The sequence below is a fragment of the Leuresthes tenuis genome, unplaced genomic scaffold (assembly GCF_036924035.1).
Source record: "Leuresthes tenuis unplaced genomic scaffold, fLeuTen1.0.hap1 SCAF_2, whole genome shotgun sequence".
NCBI lineage: Eukaryota > Metazoa > Chordata > Actinopteri > Atheriniformes > Atherinopsidae > Leuresthes > Leuresthes tenuis.
In genome coordinates, this window is record NW_027325356.1 from 38,838,149 (window position 1) to 38,853,552 (window position 15,404).

Genomic DNA, 15,404 nt, shown 5'->3' on the forward strand with positions numbered 1-15,404 from the left:
GAACCCTCTTGCTGTGAGGCAACAATGCTAACTACCACACTGCTGTGTGACCCTCATTCATTTTATGTGCCAGTTATCTCACTTTCCCAGTGATGACACAGGGAAGAAATGTTTGAAACTCCCTCCATCTCTTTCTGCATCTTACTGCTACTCTACACACTCTTTTACATATATCCTCCTCACAATGGAAGAACTAGTCCAAACTATTTGTACTATGTATTCATCTTTCTCTGCATCCTAGATATCTTCCCCTGAAATCACCAGGGTTTGGGGTAATTTTACAGACATTACTTTGGTTTTAGAAAGCTCAATTCTCAGCTCCTACATGTAAATATTTCTGCAGGGTTTATAACAGATAGTCAAAAGTACCAGAATTAACTGCAGAAATAAACACTGAAATAAAAGAGAAGACAATCTCACAGAATAAATACAAAGAAAGACACAATATGACCAGAGATACTGCAACAGTCTGCTTCTAATGCAGTTTCTTTCTAGAAATGTTTATAAAAGATAAAGTGGCGGGACTACCGGTGCGGTGCTACAACAAGATGGACGCATAATAGCGAGCTCCTGCAAATCATTTTGGACTAAGTACCTCCTATCAATTTAAATAGCAATGATACCATTTCAATTTAAGTATGGAAGGAGGGAGAAAGCTAAGGAGTCAGATGACAAATATGAATGTGAGTGATACACATCAAAACCCAGAAGTGGCCAAGTCTACACAATGAAAACGTTGACAATGGAAAAACAATGCCAGGTGAAGATAGCACTGATCAGAACGTGCTGCTTCAAGCTCTAGCATCTAGCTCTAGTTTCATAAAGAGTTAAAAGACTTTAACCCTTTAGGCGCCAGAGGTTTGTTTCTAAAATCCTTGATTTTGTCAAATAAATTTCAAAACGCTATATCTTAAAACTGATAAGAGATAAGAGACTTTCTGTAAAATAGAGAAATGTTAAGGATGACCCAAAGTTTATGTAGGAAGCAAATTTACACACCTGATTTGCATATTATGACGTCTTGGGGTGGCGGCCATCTTGGATTTTAGAATTTTTATTAAATTTTTATGTTTCAATGATGAAATGCAGCCTTTTTCCCCAAATATGCCCCTCTTAATCTCTGTGCTATATTCAATATTCTATATTCAATGTGCTATACAATGCAAAATGTTCAGGGAAATAGCAGAGTAAACCAACACTGTAAATTATTTCTAATAAATGGCCAAAAAATTATCCAGTAGCTTTATCCAATTTTGGTACCCCACCTCATCAGTCAAATACTCAAAGCCTGCATTTCCATAACCTGGCTTAGTGAGATGCATGTTGACTGACTTGGCTCTACGCTTTATGACAGCGCGTCTGCCTCTAAATGCACCACTTGTGCCACCTTGTGCTCTTGTCATGTCTCTACCAAGTGCGCTAACACATGCTCAGGTCGAGTGAACAGATGCAGCATGGCTGCGGCTACGCACATAAACTGCGCCGCTACGTTTTCCCCCAGCTCTCCCACTGACACTTCGACCATGTCTGACATGTCCATCGAGATTTGTCAAGTTACTGGCTGCGCGATTGCGGACACTTTGTGAAAGCACAGCGTTCACTTGGCAAGCTCGATAAAAAGACAGAACACCCACATTACTCCCAGCCTCGTTCCCTCCAGTACTACCACGAATGCTAACTCCTCGATAAAAACTTCGACCCCGTGAAACATTTTCCTCACCACCTACATTGCTAGGGAAAGGATCTGAAGTTGGTGTTTGGTGTAGGGAGACACTTTGTCCGACTGCTAGTGAGGCAGGGACGCGGGGGAACGCGTCGCCACTAGCACTGGGACTAGCGGACAGCGGACCATCATCTTCCGAAGGTAGATTTTCCCCTTCAGAATCAGAATTAGCGAATAGAAGACCCAGCGCTTCTTTGCAGGTAAACTTTTTAGTGGACATTGTGCAATTATTTGAAAGAAATACTCGCTAATGCTGACTATATTGCTCTGCTGCTCTAGCTCAATGGTGTACTCGCTCGGTGAAGAACTGATTTAACTTGCTGTAGCGTGAAAATTTTATATAGAGGGATGGCGTTTTTTTGCGTCAGAGGTGAAGTGTGACATGTCTGTCAACCAGAGGTGGAGAGTAGGAACAAAATATGACTTTCTTTTTGCCACAATGGGACGTTTTATTCAGGACACCATCTTGTCGACTTAAGTCGACCATGGCACTTAGAGGTTTAAACAAGGAATGAGACAGGACCTGGACGAATTTAAAAGGACGTCAAGAAAGTTTTGAAAGACGACCACATGGAGTTTAAAGGTGAAGTTTTTCAGGAGCTCCAGAGCCATAACGCTAACATAGCTGAGACGCTAACCCGAATAGCTAATTTGGAGTCGGCCTATTTGGAGATGAAAGAAACGCTACTGCCGGTGGTGAAAGAAAACATGGAGATGCAGGCCAAAGTTGTCAATCTGGAAAGCCATACAAGAAGAAATAATATCAGAATTTACGGGGTGCCAGAAGAAAAAGAAGGAAGATCTGTCATTGAGTTTGTTAACGAGTTGTTCAAACGCCACCTGGCCTTGCCGGAGGGACTTGACCTCCGTTTCCAGCGGGCACACAGAGCATTGATCCCAAAGCCAGCTGCTGCCTCTTCCCCGAGATCAATAATTGTCAACTTTTTAGAGTTTCACGTTAAAGAGTTGGTCCTAAGGAAAGCAGAAAAGGCTTTTGATGGCGTTAATTGGACTTTTCTTTATCAGGTCCGTGGAAAATTCTGACAAAGCTGTCAGATGTATTAAAACACTTTACCAAAACCCGACCACAAGGATAAGAATAAACAGCAGTCTGACTGAGAGCATAACTTTAGGACGATCTACAAGACAGGGCTGTTGTCTCTCACCAACCTTGTTTGCAATCTTTATAGAGCCCCTGGCACAAGCAATCAGGCAAAATAGAGATCTTAAAGGAGTAGAGGAACATACCATTGGCCTTTTTGCTGATGATGTGGTCTGCTTTTTTGAAGACCCAGACACATGCATTCCCATACTAATCAACCAACTAGAGATGTTTGCTTTTGTTCTGGATACAAACTTAATTTGACCAAAACACAGATCTTAACACTTAATTACTCCCCATCCAAAGTCATACAACAAAAACATAATCTGAATTGGCGAGCTACAAAAATTAAACATCTTGGGGTCACTTCAACACAGAACACTGTTGATTTATATGAAGCCAATTATGTCAAACTGGATTTGGAAATTACGAGTGATTTGGACAGGTGGGATATCCTTCCATTAGACATTGGTTCACGAAGAGAGACTATAAAAATGAGTGTTCTACCTCGACTTCTTTACCTGTTTCAGTCACTATCCATTGAGATACCCGAAAAACAATTCAGATTGTGGGAAAAAATCATTTCAAGGTTTATATGGAGTGGGCACAGACCGAGAATCAAATTTGAAACAAAGATTGGAAAGGATAGGGGGGGTTTGGCACTGCCAAGCCTTAAGGGATATTTACATGCTGCAAAAATTAGACACGTAATTTGTTAGTGTGACAAAGATTATGTAGTCAAATGGAAGAATTTAGAAAAATTGATACAAGGAAGAGAAATTCAAAGTCTTATTGCAGACAGAGAAGAAGCAATGAGTGTAATTAAATAGGTGAATACAGTCACTCAGCAATTAAAAACAGGAACTTCATGAGTTTCTAGGAGATTAAACAAAAATATGATTTAAGTAACCAAAACCATTTCAGATATTTGCAGATAAGGAACTTTTTCAATAAAGAAATAAAACACAGTGTTAATCAGGACAAAAACTCAATAATCAGAACCATAACTGAAGCCTACAACACCAAGAAATTCGGAATAATCTCTACAATTTATAGGCAAATAATGGAGGCAAGAGGGAATACAACGACATATGTAAAACTGAATTTGCAGATAGAGCTGGGTGTGAACATAACTGATGATGAATGGTCACACATTTGGAAAACACAGCAGTCAACAACATCATCACGTGTTTGGAGATTACATTGCTGGAAAAATGTAATTAGATTTTTTTTAACACCCAAAATTAGGAATAAACATACTTCATTACCACAGCCATGTTGGAGAGGCTGTGGAGACATACATGTGAACAATTCACATGTGTTCTGGCTCTGTCCTAAGATTGCAAACTTTTGGGAAGATCTTCATTTAATTATAGGCAGAATTCTGGGTTATGGTGTATCCAACTCTTGTACATTAATATATCTTGGCGTCATAACGGGAAATGTGTTGAAAGATGATAGATACATTTTGAAAATTACGTTAGTAGCCTGTAAAAAGGCAATTACAAGAAAATGGTACAAGACAGACCCACCATCACAGGAAGGTTGTATGAAAGTTATGGACGAGATATATATTATGGAACAACTGACTCATAAAATAAGGATTCAAAAGGATTAATGGTGCCAGAAGTGGGAGAAATGGACCAAATACATATAAACGACAGTACAAGGAGCATCACATTGACATTAAAAAAGATCAATCTGTAGAAGCATGGGGATCCAACATGTTCTTTTTTCAGAACTTTGTTTTTTATTTGTTCCCCCTCACCCCCTTGTATAATGTTTATACAATGCTAAGGAAAAACAATAAAAAGAAAGTATAAAAAGTATAAAAAGATTTCATACAAAAGTATAGTTTATGTACTCAGTCAATGGGTAACTTTATGTTTTGAAGCAAAAAAAAACTGCAAGGTTCCTTACTTGACTGTGTAGCGGAACAAAAACAGTTCATATCATTTGTGGACCAATTTTCCAAATTTGTCTAAAACTTAATCTGTTGTAGTATACAAATTTAGAAAACTGTTCTCAGCTCAATGTAAAAAGAGCCAAAACTGGAAGAGAAACCTTATTTTGAACACTTAAAGATCTCTTAGGAAGCCCAGACAAGGTTATCTCTCTCTTATCAATCTTTTATGGGAAGCTTTCAAACTAAAGAATATGATTTATTTTTCAAAACTAAATTGGGAAATTTTGGCTCTAGACTGCACAGCAGGGACTCACGTGCACTACCACTCACCTTCATTCAGGCCCATTGCTTCAACATAGAAAAAAGAAGAGAGGGAGAATATCTTCTTTCACTGTATGCCATCACAAATGTATTTCTTTAAATAACAAACAATAGATTAATGTTTAAAACATTATATAAACCATTTTTTGGTTTTATTTTCATATAGTGAAACATTATCTTAATATTAGTATTTGTTGTGAAGTCCTCCCCATGCTAAGTTTGAAATAAGCACCCTCTTTGGGATGCTTTCTTTGTTCCCAGTCAGGTAACTGAACTGTTACCAGTGAACCTAATTAGCTGTGAGATGATTCATCAAACTCTTGTTTTCTCAAGCGTTGCTGAAGTTATCAAAGTTTTTGCTGCTTATGTCCTAACTTTTAATATTCTACTGCCATCTGCTATGTTTTTCCAAAAATGTATGCAACCTCTCAGTTTGCAGCTGAAAAACTGATATAATATCCCGCTATCACGTCAAAGGCAAGGTAATCTATAAACTTCAAATGAAAATTATCCTTGTTGTCACGATTTACGTTCTGTTTCATGTCTTGTCTTGTCATTTCCTGTCTTATTTTGAAAACTCACTGATCTTGTCCTCTTGTTTCAGGTAACTTGCCCTTCTTCCCGTGTCATGCGTCTCATTGTCTTCCCTGATTCCCAAGTGTTTCCACCTGTTCCCCTTGGTCCCTCATGTGTTCAAATAGTCTGCGTTTCCCTTGTCTCGTCGCCAGTATGTTGTCTCGTTTGGAGTACCTTTCCAGCCATCTGTCTTGTCCCATGTGCCATAGTAACCACGAACCTGCAGCGAGCGTTTCTCCTGCAGTGCTGTTTTGTCTGTAGCTTTTTCCATAGCCATAGTTTATTTATTGTGTACGGTAAGTTTCATAGCCTTGTGTGTTCCTACATTTTCAAGGAGAGATTTTTGTTCTAATCTGTTATAGTTGCCACCGTTAAAGGTGAGTCTTTAAGTTGTAGTTAAAGTTCCATAGTGCCTCTTTTGGAAAGAGTGCGTCTTTTGTTTATTCCGCCTCGCTTTGAGAGCGCGTCTTCGTTTCATTAATTGTTCATAGCTTTTCTGTTTTCCTCCCAGCGTGGAGAGTTTTATGTTTTGCAAATTTCATAGCTGCGCTCCTTCTCCGCCATAGTTGCCGAAGAGAGCGCGTTAGGTTTCCATAGCCTTTTTGTTTTGCGCTGCCAGGAGATCGCCCTGTATTGCCGTGTGTGTGATTAAAATAAAACCTTCTGAACCCAGAGACCCTGCATCTGTGTCCTAAGTCCCTCGACGTACCTGACGGTACCTGATACTTGTCCACTAACAACACAATTGGATTCTGGTTAATACAATATCAACAGAATGTTTGGCATTGATGATCATACAAGAAATATTCATTATAAAGAAGCGCAGTTGTATGCACAGTGTCTACGTGCTTGTGATCCAAGAAAAAAAAATGAAATTATGCTTTTCTAACTGACTCATCTGTAAATTGAAATATGTAATGGAAATTAAGATAACTAATGGAACACAATGCAAATTGGGTCACAATGGCATGAGTTTCCGAATGATCATCATATTGTCTGTCTTCTATTTTGTTACGTAATTGAATAATATGTCTCTTTTTGCAAAAAGTTTTTTTATAAGTTGCTTTATAGTAATTTTTCATTACATGCAGGTGCTGGAGGTCAGTCTCCCTAGTGTGTTAGCTTCCTGTAAACGAAGTCTGATAAGAAATATGCCAGTTCCTATAATATGATAATGTCTCTGGTGAGCCTGCAAAGAAAGGAATGCCTAAAAGGTCTCTCTGCAAGGTGGTGCGATGATAGTTTTCTCTTACTTATGTAGAAAAGGAATATTGTTATTATTAGTTTAGACTGTTGAGTTGTTTATTCCACAATCTCCCCTAGGACTTTGCATTTAAGCAGTTCACAGCTGTTTATCGAGATGTAGTTTCTATGTGTGCTCTGTTGACATGCAGACACGGAACTCGGTGTGCAGGTGAAGTGGCAGCAGCATCCAACAACTCCCACTGCATCGTTGGGATTGCCTACAATGCTCACATTGGAGGTATGGTTTTATGTACCGCTCTTTTAACACTTCCAGGCATCAAAGCAGTCAATATGTCTACTTTCTCTTCACAGTCACTTAGTTTGAGTCAGTACCCTGGAATACCATCTCAGCCACACTCCTCTTCTTGTCTTGAAACTAGAATTCTATTTATGATTTAGGTATGAAGATCCTCAATATAAATACAGAAATTAAACATGAAAAGTATACCAAAGATAGACTTTGTGCAATAAGTCAATTAATTATAATCATACTCAAGCTGAGAATTGGTAATATGTACTAATTTGTGTTCTGCACTTTGACACATTTTACTGGTGACTTTCATTCCCTGTGAGGTGAATTGATATTACTTTGGAAACAGGGATTCGGATGCTGGATGGTGATGTAACTGATATAGTGGAGGCAAAATCCTTGGGAATTCGACCTGACTACATTCATATCTACAGTGCCAGCTGGGGGCCAAAAGATGATGGCAAGACAGTAGATGGCCCTGGGCCCCTCACCAAGCAGGCTTTTGAGCAAGGCATCAGGAAGGTGTAAAACAAATACATAAAAAGTGTTCTTTAAAAACATACATTGTGTTTGAGTGGAATAAACAGCACTGTTTATTTATGTCACACAGGGCCGCAGAGGCCTGGGGTCCATTTTTGTCTGGGCAGCAGGTAATGGAGGTCGGCAGGGTGATCACTGTTCATGTGATGGTTATACCAGCAGCATCTACACCATTTCCATATCCAGCACTACAGAAAATGGAAATAAGCCCTGGTATCTAGAGGTCTGTAGCTCCATCTTGGCCACAACTTACAGCAGTGGAGAATTTCATGAGGGGAAGATTGTAAGTACTGGAAGAACGTCATCAACCGTAACTTAGCCACTATGTAGACATGCAGCAATAAATCAAAGGGATACTTATTATGACTCAAAATAGCTATTTACCAACCTTTTCATAAAAGTGAGTAGTATAGTATTGAGTAAAAAAACTAACAAACTGTTGATTAGTTACTGATTTGAAATACAAGGTTCCAGGGTCAACATCTATGTCTATTCAATATTATTCTTAATGAGGTGACATGAAGTAGTTGGAGTAGTTTGCCTATTTCTTTTAATACAATACTTATTTGTTGATAGATTGTTAGGGTTGCATTTCTGGTGATGTTTCAATAGACAATCAGAATTCATTGTTTAATCTTTAACATGATCAGAAATATGTTGCTTTAGAAATAAAGCAACATATTTTAATCAGAGTATAGCATCCAGACAGTTAAACTTTGGGGACATTGATCTGGGCAGTTAAGTAGCAGAGAGGGTTGTTAATCAGTTGCTTTGGTGTTAATGAAATTAACAACAGGTGTGCTAAAGGGGCAACAATGCGACGACCACAGAATAGGAATGGTGTTAGAAGTGGAGGCTACTGATGTTTTTTCCCTCCTCATCTTTTCTGACTGTTTTTCATTAGTTTTGCATTTGGCTCGGGTCAGTGTCACTACTGGTAGCACGAGGCGATACCTGGACCCTAGAGAAGTTGCACAGGGAGTACAACTCCTTCAGGATGGCACATCAATTAGTACCTGTGCTCTCTGCAATTTTCTACCCACTCTTCTGTGAAATCTATCACTCTTGCACAATACCCTCTCTGCATTAAAGCAACAATAATCCCAGTGCCACAAAAGCCTCGACCTACAGAACCCGAAGATTTCCACCCCATTTCTCTCACTTCCATAATCATGAAATGCCTGGAAGACCTGCTGCTAGGCACTATACTACCATTTGTCAATGAACAACTGGATCGGCTTCAGTTTGCCTATGAGGCTAAGAGGAGTACAGAGGATGCTGTGGTCTGCCTGCCATATCTCCTCCAACACCTGGATAACTCAGGCACCTCTGCCAGAACTCTTTTTGCTGATTTCAGCTCCGCTTTTAATACCATCCGGAGACATCAGTTGATCCAGAAACTACTCTCGACAAGACTCTCTCAATTTTCTCTCAGACAGGCAGCAGTCTGTTTGAATAGGCACAACAATAACTTTCCCAATCAGCAGCAACACTGGTAGCCCCCCAAGATTGTGTGTTGAGCCCCCTACTCTATGTCCTATACACAAATGACTGTATCAGCCCTTCACCCACCTCTCTATATATTAATAATGCAGATCACACAGCCACCATAGGTTTCCTCAAAGAAAATAACTCTTTACAGGAATATGAAAACTCAGTTCACTATTTTCCTGTGGTGCAAGCAAAACCATCTTCATCTCAATGTCAATAAAACAACGGAAATGGTTCTTCGCAGCACAGAACATTTACAACCCACCACCATACAAAATGAAGCTGTTGAAGTTGTTGACAATTTCGAATACCTTGGTCTCACAATTCACTCATAATAGACAATAAACGCATACGCACTGACATACACACATTAGATATACAAAAGAGATGTGACCAGAGACTGTTCATCATCTGCAAACTAAAAGGACTCAATGTAGCTCCTCATCTCCTACTATTATGCAAAAGCATTATTCAGCCTGTAATTGTTTTCCACATGCTTCTTCAATATGCTCAGTGTCACAAAGCGGAACAAACTCACTTACATAACCAAAATTGTTAGCAAAATTATAGGACTCTCCACTCCAAACCTCCCAGAACAAAACTTTAAAACCATTACAGACATTTCAGATACAATATCTCAAGACAACACCCATCTACTCCACCAATACATTATAATCCTTCCCTCAGGATAGAGATACAGGACACTGTGGTGGAACAAGGTAGGATTTAAAAACGGCCTGATTCCCTCTGCCATAGCATTCTTAAATAACAGAAAAAAGAAAAATATACCACAAGTGTCTTATGTATGATGTTATAAATGCATATTTGTGATGTTTTCCAAATGTGTATATGGCATGTGTACATATCTGTCCCTTTTGGACAAATAAACTAACAAACTAGAAGGTCCTTAACCCAACCGCAGGACCAGTATCTGCTCCTTTGTGCAAGGAGGAACAGGATAAACACTACCAGAACCCTACAAAATCGCCTCCAGCAGGGCACTGATGTAAAAGTCTCTGACCAAATAATCAGAAACAGACTTCATTTAGGGTGTGCTCACTGCCCAGGACTGTGGAGCTCAACTGGCATTTGTCATAGAATACCAGAATTTGGCAGGTCTACCACTGGCACCCTGTGTTTTTCACAGATGAGAGCAGGTTCATCCTGAGCACATGTGACAGACGTAAAAGGGTCTGGAGAACTCGTGGAGAACGTTGTGCTGTCTGTAACACTGACTGGTTGACATTGACTTGCATAACTTGTTTAGTGGTGGGTCAGTGGTGGCCTGGGGAGGCATATTCATGGGAGGATGCACAGACCTCAGCAGAGCTTCCACTTTGGCGGCCTCAAGGGGATTACCTCCTTCTGGGTCTACACTCACCAGGCTCCGAGAAACACCGGCCGGACCGTTGATCACAGTGTGTTAGTCAGCCTGGCTAGGTCGGCTAACGCTCCTCTCAACCAATAACAACACCGACGTCAACTTCGGTTTCCTGAACATCCGCTCCCTCACGGGCAAAGGACATCTCATCCAAGATATCCTTACTGACCGTAAGTTTGACTTTTTCTCTTTAAATGAGACTTGGCAAGTTCCTGAGGATTTCTCCCAGCTCAACGATTCTACTCCTCCGGGATTTGTTTATTCTTGCAAACCTCGTGGTTCGGGTCGCGGAGATGGTCTCGCAATACTGTACCGCAAGAAGTAGAAGGTCCTTCCAGTCTCTGTGCCACCTCTCTCCTCACTAGAATGCCTTGCCTGTCAAATTTCTGGACCCACCCCTATTATCATTGCCACAGTTTACCATCCCCGACCCTAACTCTCACAAAGACTTTCTAAATTAATTCTCTGCCCTCCTCACCCACCTCTCCACTCTCTCACCTTATGTTATCCTGCTTGGGGATTTCAATATACATATGGACAACACTGCTCTTCCCCTCACCATAGACTTCTCTTCATCCCTTGACAGTCTTGGCTTCAAACAGTTTTCAGATTTCCCCACACCTATCAAGGGTCACACCCTTGACCTAATTTGTTCACTCCTGATCTCCGTTCCATGAAATCCAAAAATCGACAGCTTGGAAGACTCTATAGGAGATCTGGTCTCACCATCCATAAAGACATTTACACAGCTCAGCTTTCTCTTTACAAGGACTCCATTTCTCATGCTAAAGCACAATATTACTCCGGACTTATCTGGTCAAATGCAAGCCACACCAAAACTCTTGTTGTTTTCTTGACCCCCTCCCCACAGTTCTGGTCAAATCCTGCCTCCCTTCTCTGCTCCCCCTCATATCTGCCATCATCCACTCCTCATTATCCACTGGAATTGTTCCCGCTTCTTTTAAGTGTGCAGCTGTCAGTCCCCAATGACTTCAGTAACCTTCGCCCCATTTCTCACCTTCCTTTCATTTCCAAAATCTTAGAAAAAAATGTTGCTTCCCAACTTTACTCCCATCTCACCAATAACAGCCTTTACGAACAATTCCTGTCCGGTTTCCATCCCCGCCACAGCACAGAAACAGCCCTCATAAAGATCACCAACGACTTCCTCATGGCAGCTGACTCCGGCTTCATCTCCATCCTCATCCTCCTTGATCTGAGTGTGGCCTTTGACACCATTTCTCACCCCATTCTCCTCAATAGACTCTCTTCCTTAGGCATCATCAGCACCCCCCTGCACTGGTTACACTCTCACAGGCCACACTCAGTTCATACAGCTCAAATCCTTCTCTTCTCAGCCCTCCCCCATCACTTTAGGTGTTCCTCAGGGCTCTGTCCGGGGGCCCATCCTCTTCATCATCTACCTCCTCCCACTTGGCAATATTTTCAGGGAATTTGGTTTAAATTTTCACTGCTTCGCGGATGACACCCAGTTCTATTGTCCAGTAAACCCCCCCTCCCCCTCCTTCCTCACCCACTGCCTCTCTCAAATTGAATCCTGGTTCACCTAAAACTTCCTTAAACTCAACAGTGATAAAACTGAACTCCTCCTTGTTCGCACCAAATCCACCCTATCCAAAGTTGACAGTTTCTCCCTCACCATAGACAACTCCATAGTGTCCCCCTCCCCCCAGGTTAAGAGTCTGGGTGTCATCCTCAACAGCACACTTTCTTTCCACTCTCACATCAATAACATTACCCGGTCTGCACATTTCCATTTACATAACATTAATCATGTCAGCCCCTCTCTCACTCCTCACACCACTGCTATCCTGGTCCACAGCCTCGTCACCTCCCGCATCAATTATTGCAACTCACTCCTTTTCGGTGCCCCTTACAAATCCCTTCATAAGCTTCAACTGGTCCAAAACTCTGCAGCCCGCATCATTACCAGAACCCCTTCTTTTCACCATATCACCCCCATCCTCCAGCAGCTTCACTGGCTCAGATTCAGAGGGACATTCAAGATCCTTCTCCATACATTCAAGGTAATCCACAACCTCGCCCCCCCATATCTGTCTGATCTCCTCTCCATCGTCATTCCCTCTCGCTCCCTCAGGTCTTCCTCCTCCCTCCACCTCTTTGTGCCCTCTGCCCATCTCAGCACCATGGGGAGCAGAGCTTTCAGTCGCTCTGCTCCCAAACTCTGGAACTCACTCCCACCAGACATCCGCAACATTGACTCTTTACCCCTCTTCATATCAAAACTCAAAACCCATCTGTTCCAAGCTGCATTCTCCCTCTAGCCTCATTACTTTTTTTAACTTGTATCATCTTATTTATTGTGTTTTTAATGTGTCCTTGAGTGTCAAGAAAGGCGCTTTTTTAAAATAAAATGTATCATTATTATTATTATTATTCTGCTGCGGTTCCCTGTAGCTTTGGAAAATAAATAGTGAGTATTTAATTTATATGTATTCTATTTTAATTATTATGTTAGTTTTTTAAATGTCTACTATCTTGCCATTTATATGTCATTTTAAATTAGAAGATGATGGTGATCTTGTAACATTAAAATAAAACATGTTTAATTTCTTATCATTGGAAATATGCATCACAACCGCTAATGTGAGGCACCCGCCGGCACACAAGTTATTGAGCTTTTCAACGGACAGACGGCATTTTTGGTTTGCTGCAGGTGGATAACTTAAGTTCGGCTTTTTATTTTATAAACACGAGGAGGACTAGACATTGAGTACTCATTATACTTTTTTATACATAGCACAAAGGCAAAAAAACCCATATATATATTTATATATATGCAGTGTTATCTTCATTTTAGATGTCAAAAGGGTTTTGTGGCTCCCGGTATTTTCTGTGGGAAACGGGTTCAAATGGCTCTTTGAGTGTTGCTGACCCCTGGGCTAGAAAAAGGGACCCTTGAGCTTGTTTTATAGTTGACGCATACCTTATGGCGCTGACGGCGCGTAATGTCAAAATGATGTATTTCAGCCTGGTGCGCACCATAAAAAAGCGGCGCGGCGCGTAGTCGTGCACCAGTCAAAATTTGTAACTTGGCGTGTGCAGAGAATGACAAACCAGATGGGCCAATTCGAAAAAAGAGTGAGGAAGTGCGTCTGTACAGGCACCTGGACAATACTGCACTGAAACAACATAGTGACCACGTTAACTCCCATAACTCAAGGACGGAGATTGGCAGAACTTTGGGGAAAGAGAGAGAGTTTTGTAAGAGTGCGTGGAAGAAGCTACGGGACAGATACGTGAAAGCCTGAAAGGCAACGATAATTCCCAAGTGTGTCCATTGAAGCACACTATTTCATAACAAACAAGCAAAGAAAATGTAACACAATACACTTAAAAGTCCTATAACAATATTCTAAGTACTATATCAGACTATTATGGTGATAACACACCTATTGAAATTTTAACTTCTGCAACTTCTTCTCCACTTCCGTTGTTGTAGAGTAGTTAGTAGTTGCCTTCACGTAGTAACAACACCTCTGTGACAGAGAAAATTGTAACTACTGGTCCATTGACTTGCATCACTATAAATGGTTGGCACGACACCGTGACGTCATCGCGGCAACCATACTGTAAGCTTTACTGCTTTTAGGTGTTATGATGAAATCCTTGGAGCCCCTGTCAGACTCTATGCTGGTCCTGAGTTCCTCCTGGTGCATGACAGTGCCCGGCCTCATGTGGTGAGACTATGCAGGCAGTTCCTGGAGGATGAAAGAATTGATACCACTGACTGGCCCCCACTCTCGCCTGACCTGAATCCAATAGACCACCTTTGGCACATTATGTTTTAGTCCATCTGAGGCTGCCAGGATGCACCGCAGGCTGTCAAGGAGCTCAGTGATCCCCTGATCCAGATCTGGGAGGAGATCCCCCATGACACCATTTGTTTCATTTGGAGCATGCCCTGACATTGTCATGCATGTGTACATATAGTTGCTGCAATGACATTTCGACAAAATGGACTAGCCTGCCACATCATCTTTTCACTTAGATTTTAAGGGTGTCTTTGAATTCAGCCCTCTGTAGGTTTATAATCTTCTTTTCCATCAAACAATGTGCCATCCGTTCTTTCCTAACACTTTACCCAGTCTATATCAGTATAGATATCCACCATGATTTTTTCCCCATTTGAGATTCATGCAGTTCTATTCTGAGCCCCTCTATCATGACCATGTTTCTCATCCCTAAGGGTGAGCCCAGGCACCCAGAGGAAGCACATTTCGCTGTTCGTATTAGCATTCTCATTATTTCAGTCAGCACAGCTCATGACTACAGATGAGGGTTGAACATAGATCAACTGGTAAATAGCTTTGCTTTTTGATCAGCTCTCTCTTCACAATCACAGAGTAGTGTAACGACTGCATCACTGCAGACACTGCTCCAAATCCTCAACCTCCCGCTTCATTCTCACCGCATGTGAACTTGACTCCAAGATACTTCTTCCCTTTGTGGCGAGAGTTAATTCTGGAGGGGACAATCCACCCTTTTTTGACTGAGGACCATGGACTCTTGTAGTGCCTGCTGGAGGTCTCTGCTTAATGAAGCCAAAAGAACTACAATCATCTACAAAAAAAGGTTGATCAGGCATACAGACAACTGACAAATGACAATGAAATCTACTGCCTGGTCATTTGAATGCCATAATGACAGCTTTTAAGCATGAAATTTCTCACAAGCCAAATATATAACTACACTGTACTTCTTAAATTTGAAGATAATCACAATAAGTTAAATGTACAAATAATACGAACAAATAGATTCAGTCTTTCTTGTCTTAAGATGACATTTGTTGTCTTACAGCTGTTGTCTATGCAAATAAAACTGAAT

At 41.0% G+C, this 15,404-nt stretch overlaps 1 protein-coding gene and 1 pseudogene across 3 annotated transcripts in view; both read left to right on the forward strand.

Annotated features, from left to right (window-relative positions):
• Positions 1–15,404, forward strand: part of LOC140302299 (uncharacterized) — a 334,032-nt pseudogene that overhangs the window by 147,016 nt on the left and 171,612 nt on the right.
• The window catches only part of pcsk6 (proprotein convertase subtilisin/kexin type 6), a 171,998-nt gene that overhangs the window by 8,552 nt on the left and 148,042 nt on the right, over positions 1–15,404 (forward strand). For all 3 annotated transcript variants that reach the window (XM_072381035.1, XM_072381036.1, XM_072381034.1), the window contains exons 6-8: positions 7,023–7,111; positions 7,473–7,645; positions 7,734–7,946. In XM_072381035.1, coding sequence (XP_072237136.1) covers positions 7,023–7,111; positions 7,473–7,645; positions 7,734–7,946 — 475 coding nt within the window. The remainder of the gene's footprint in view (positions 1–7,022; positions 7,112–7,472; positions 7,646–7,733; positions 7,947–15,404) is intronic.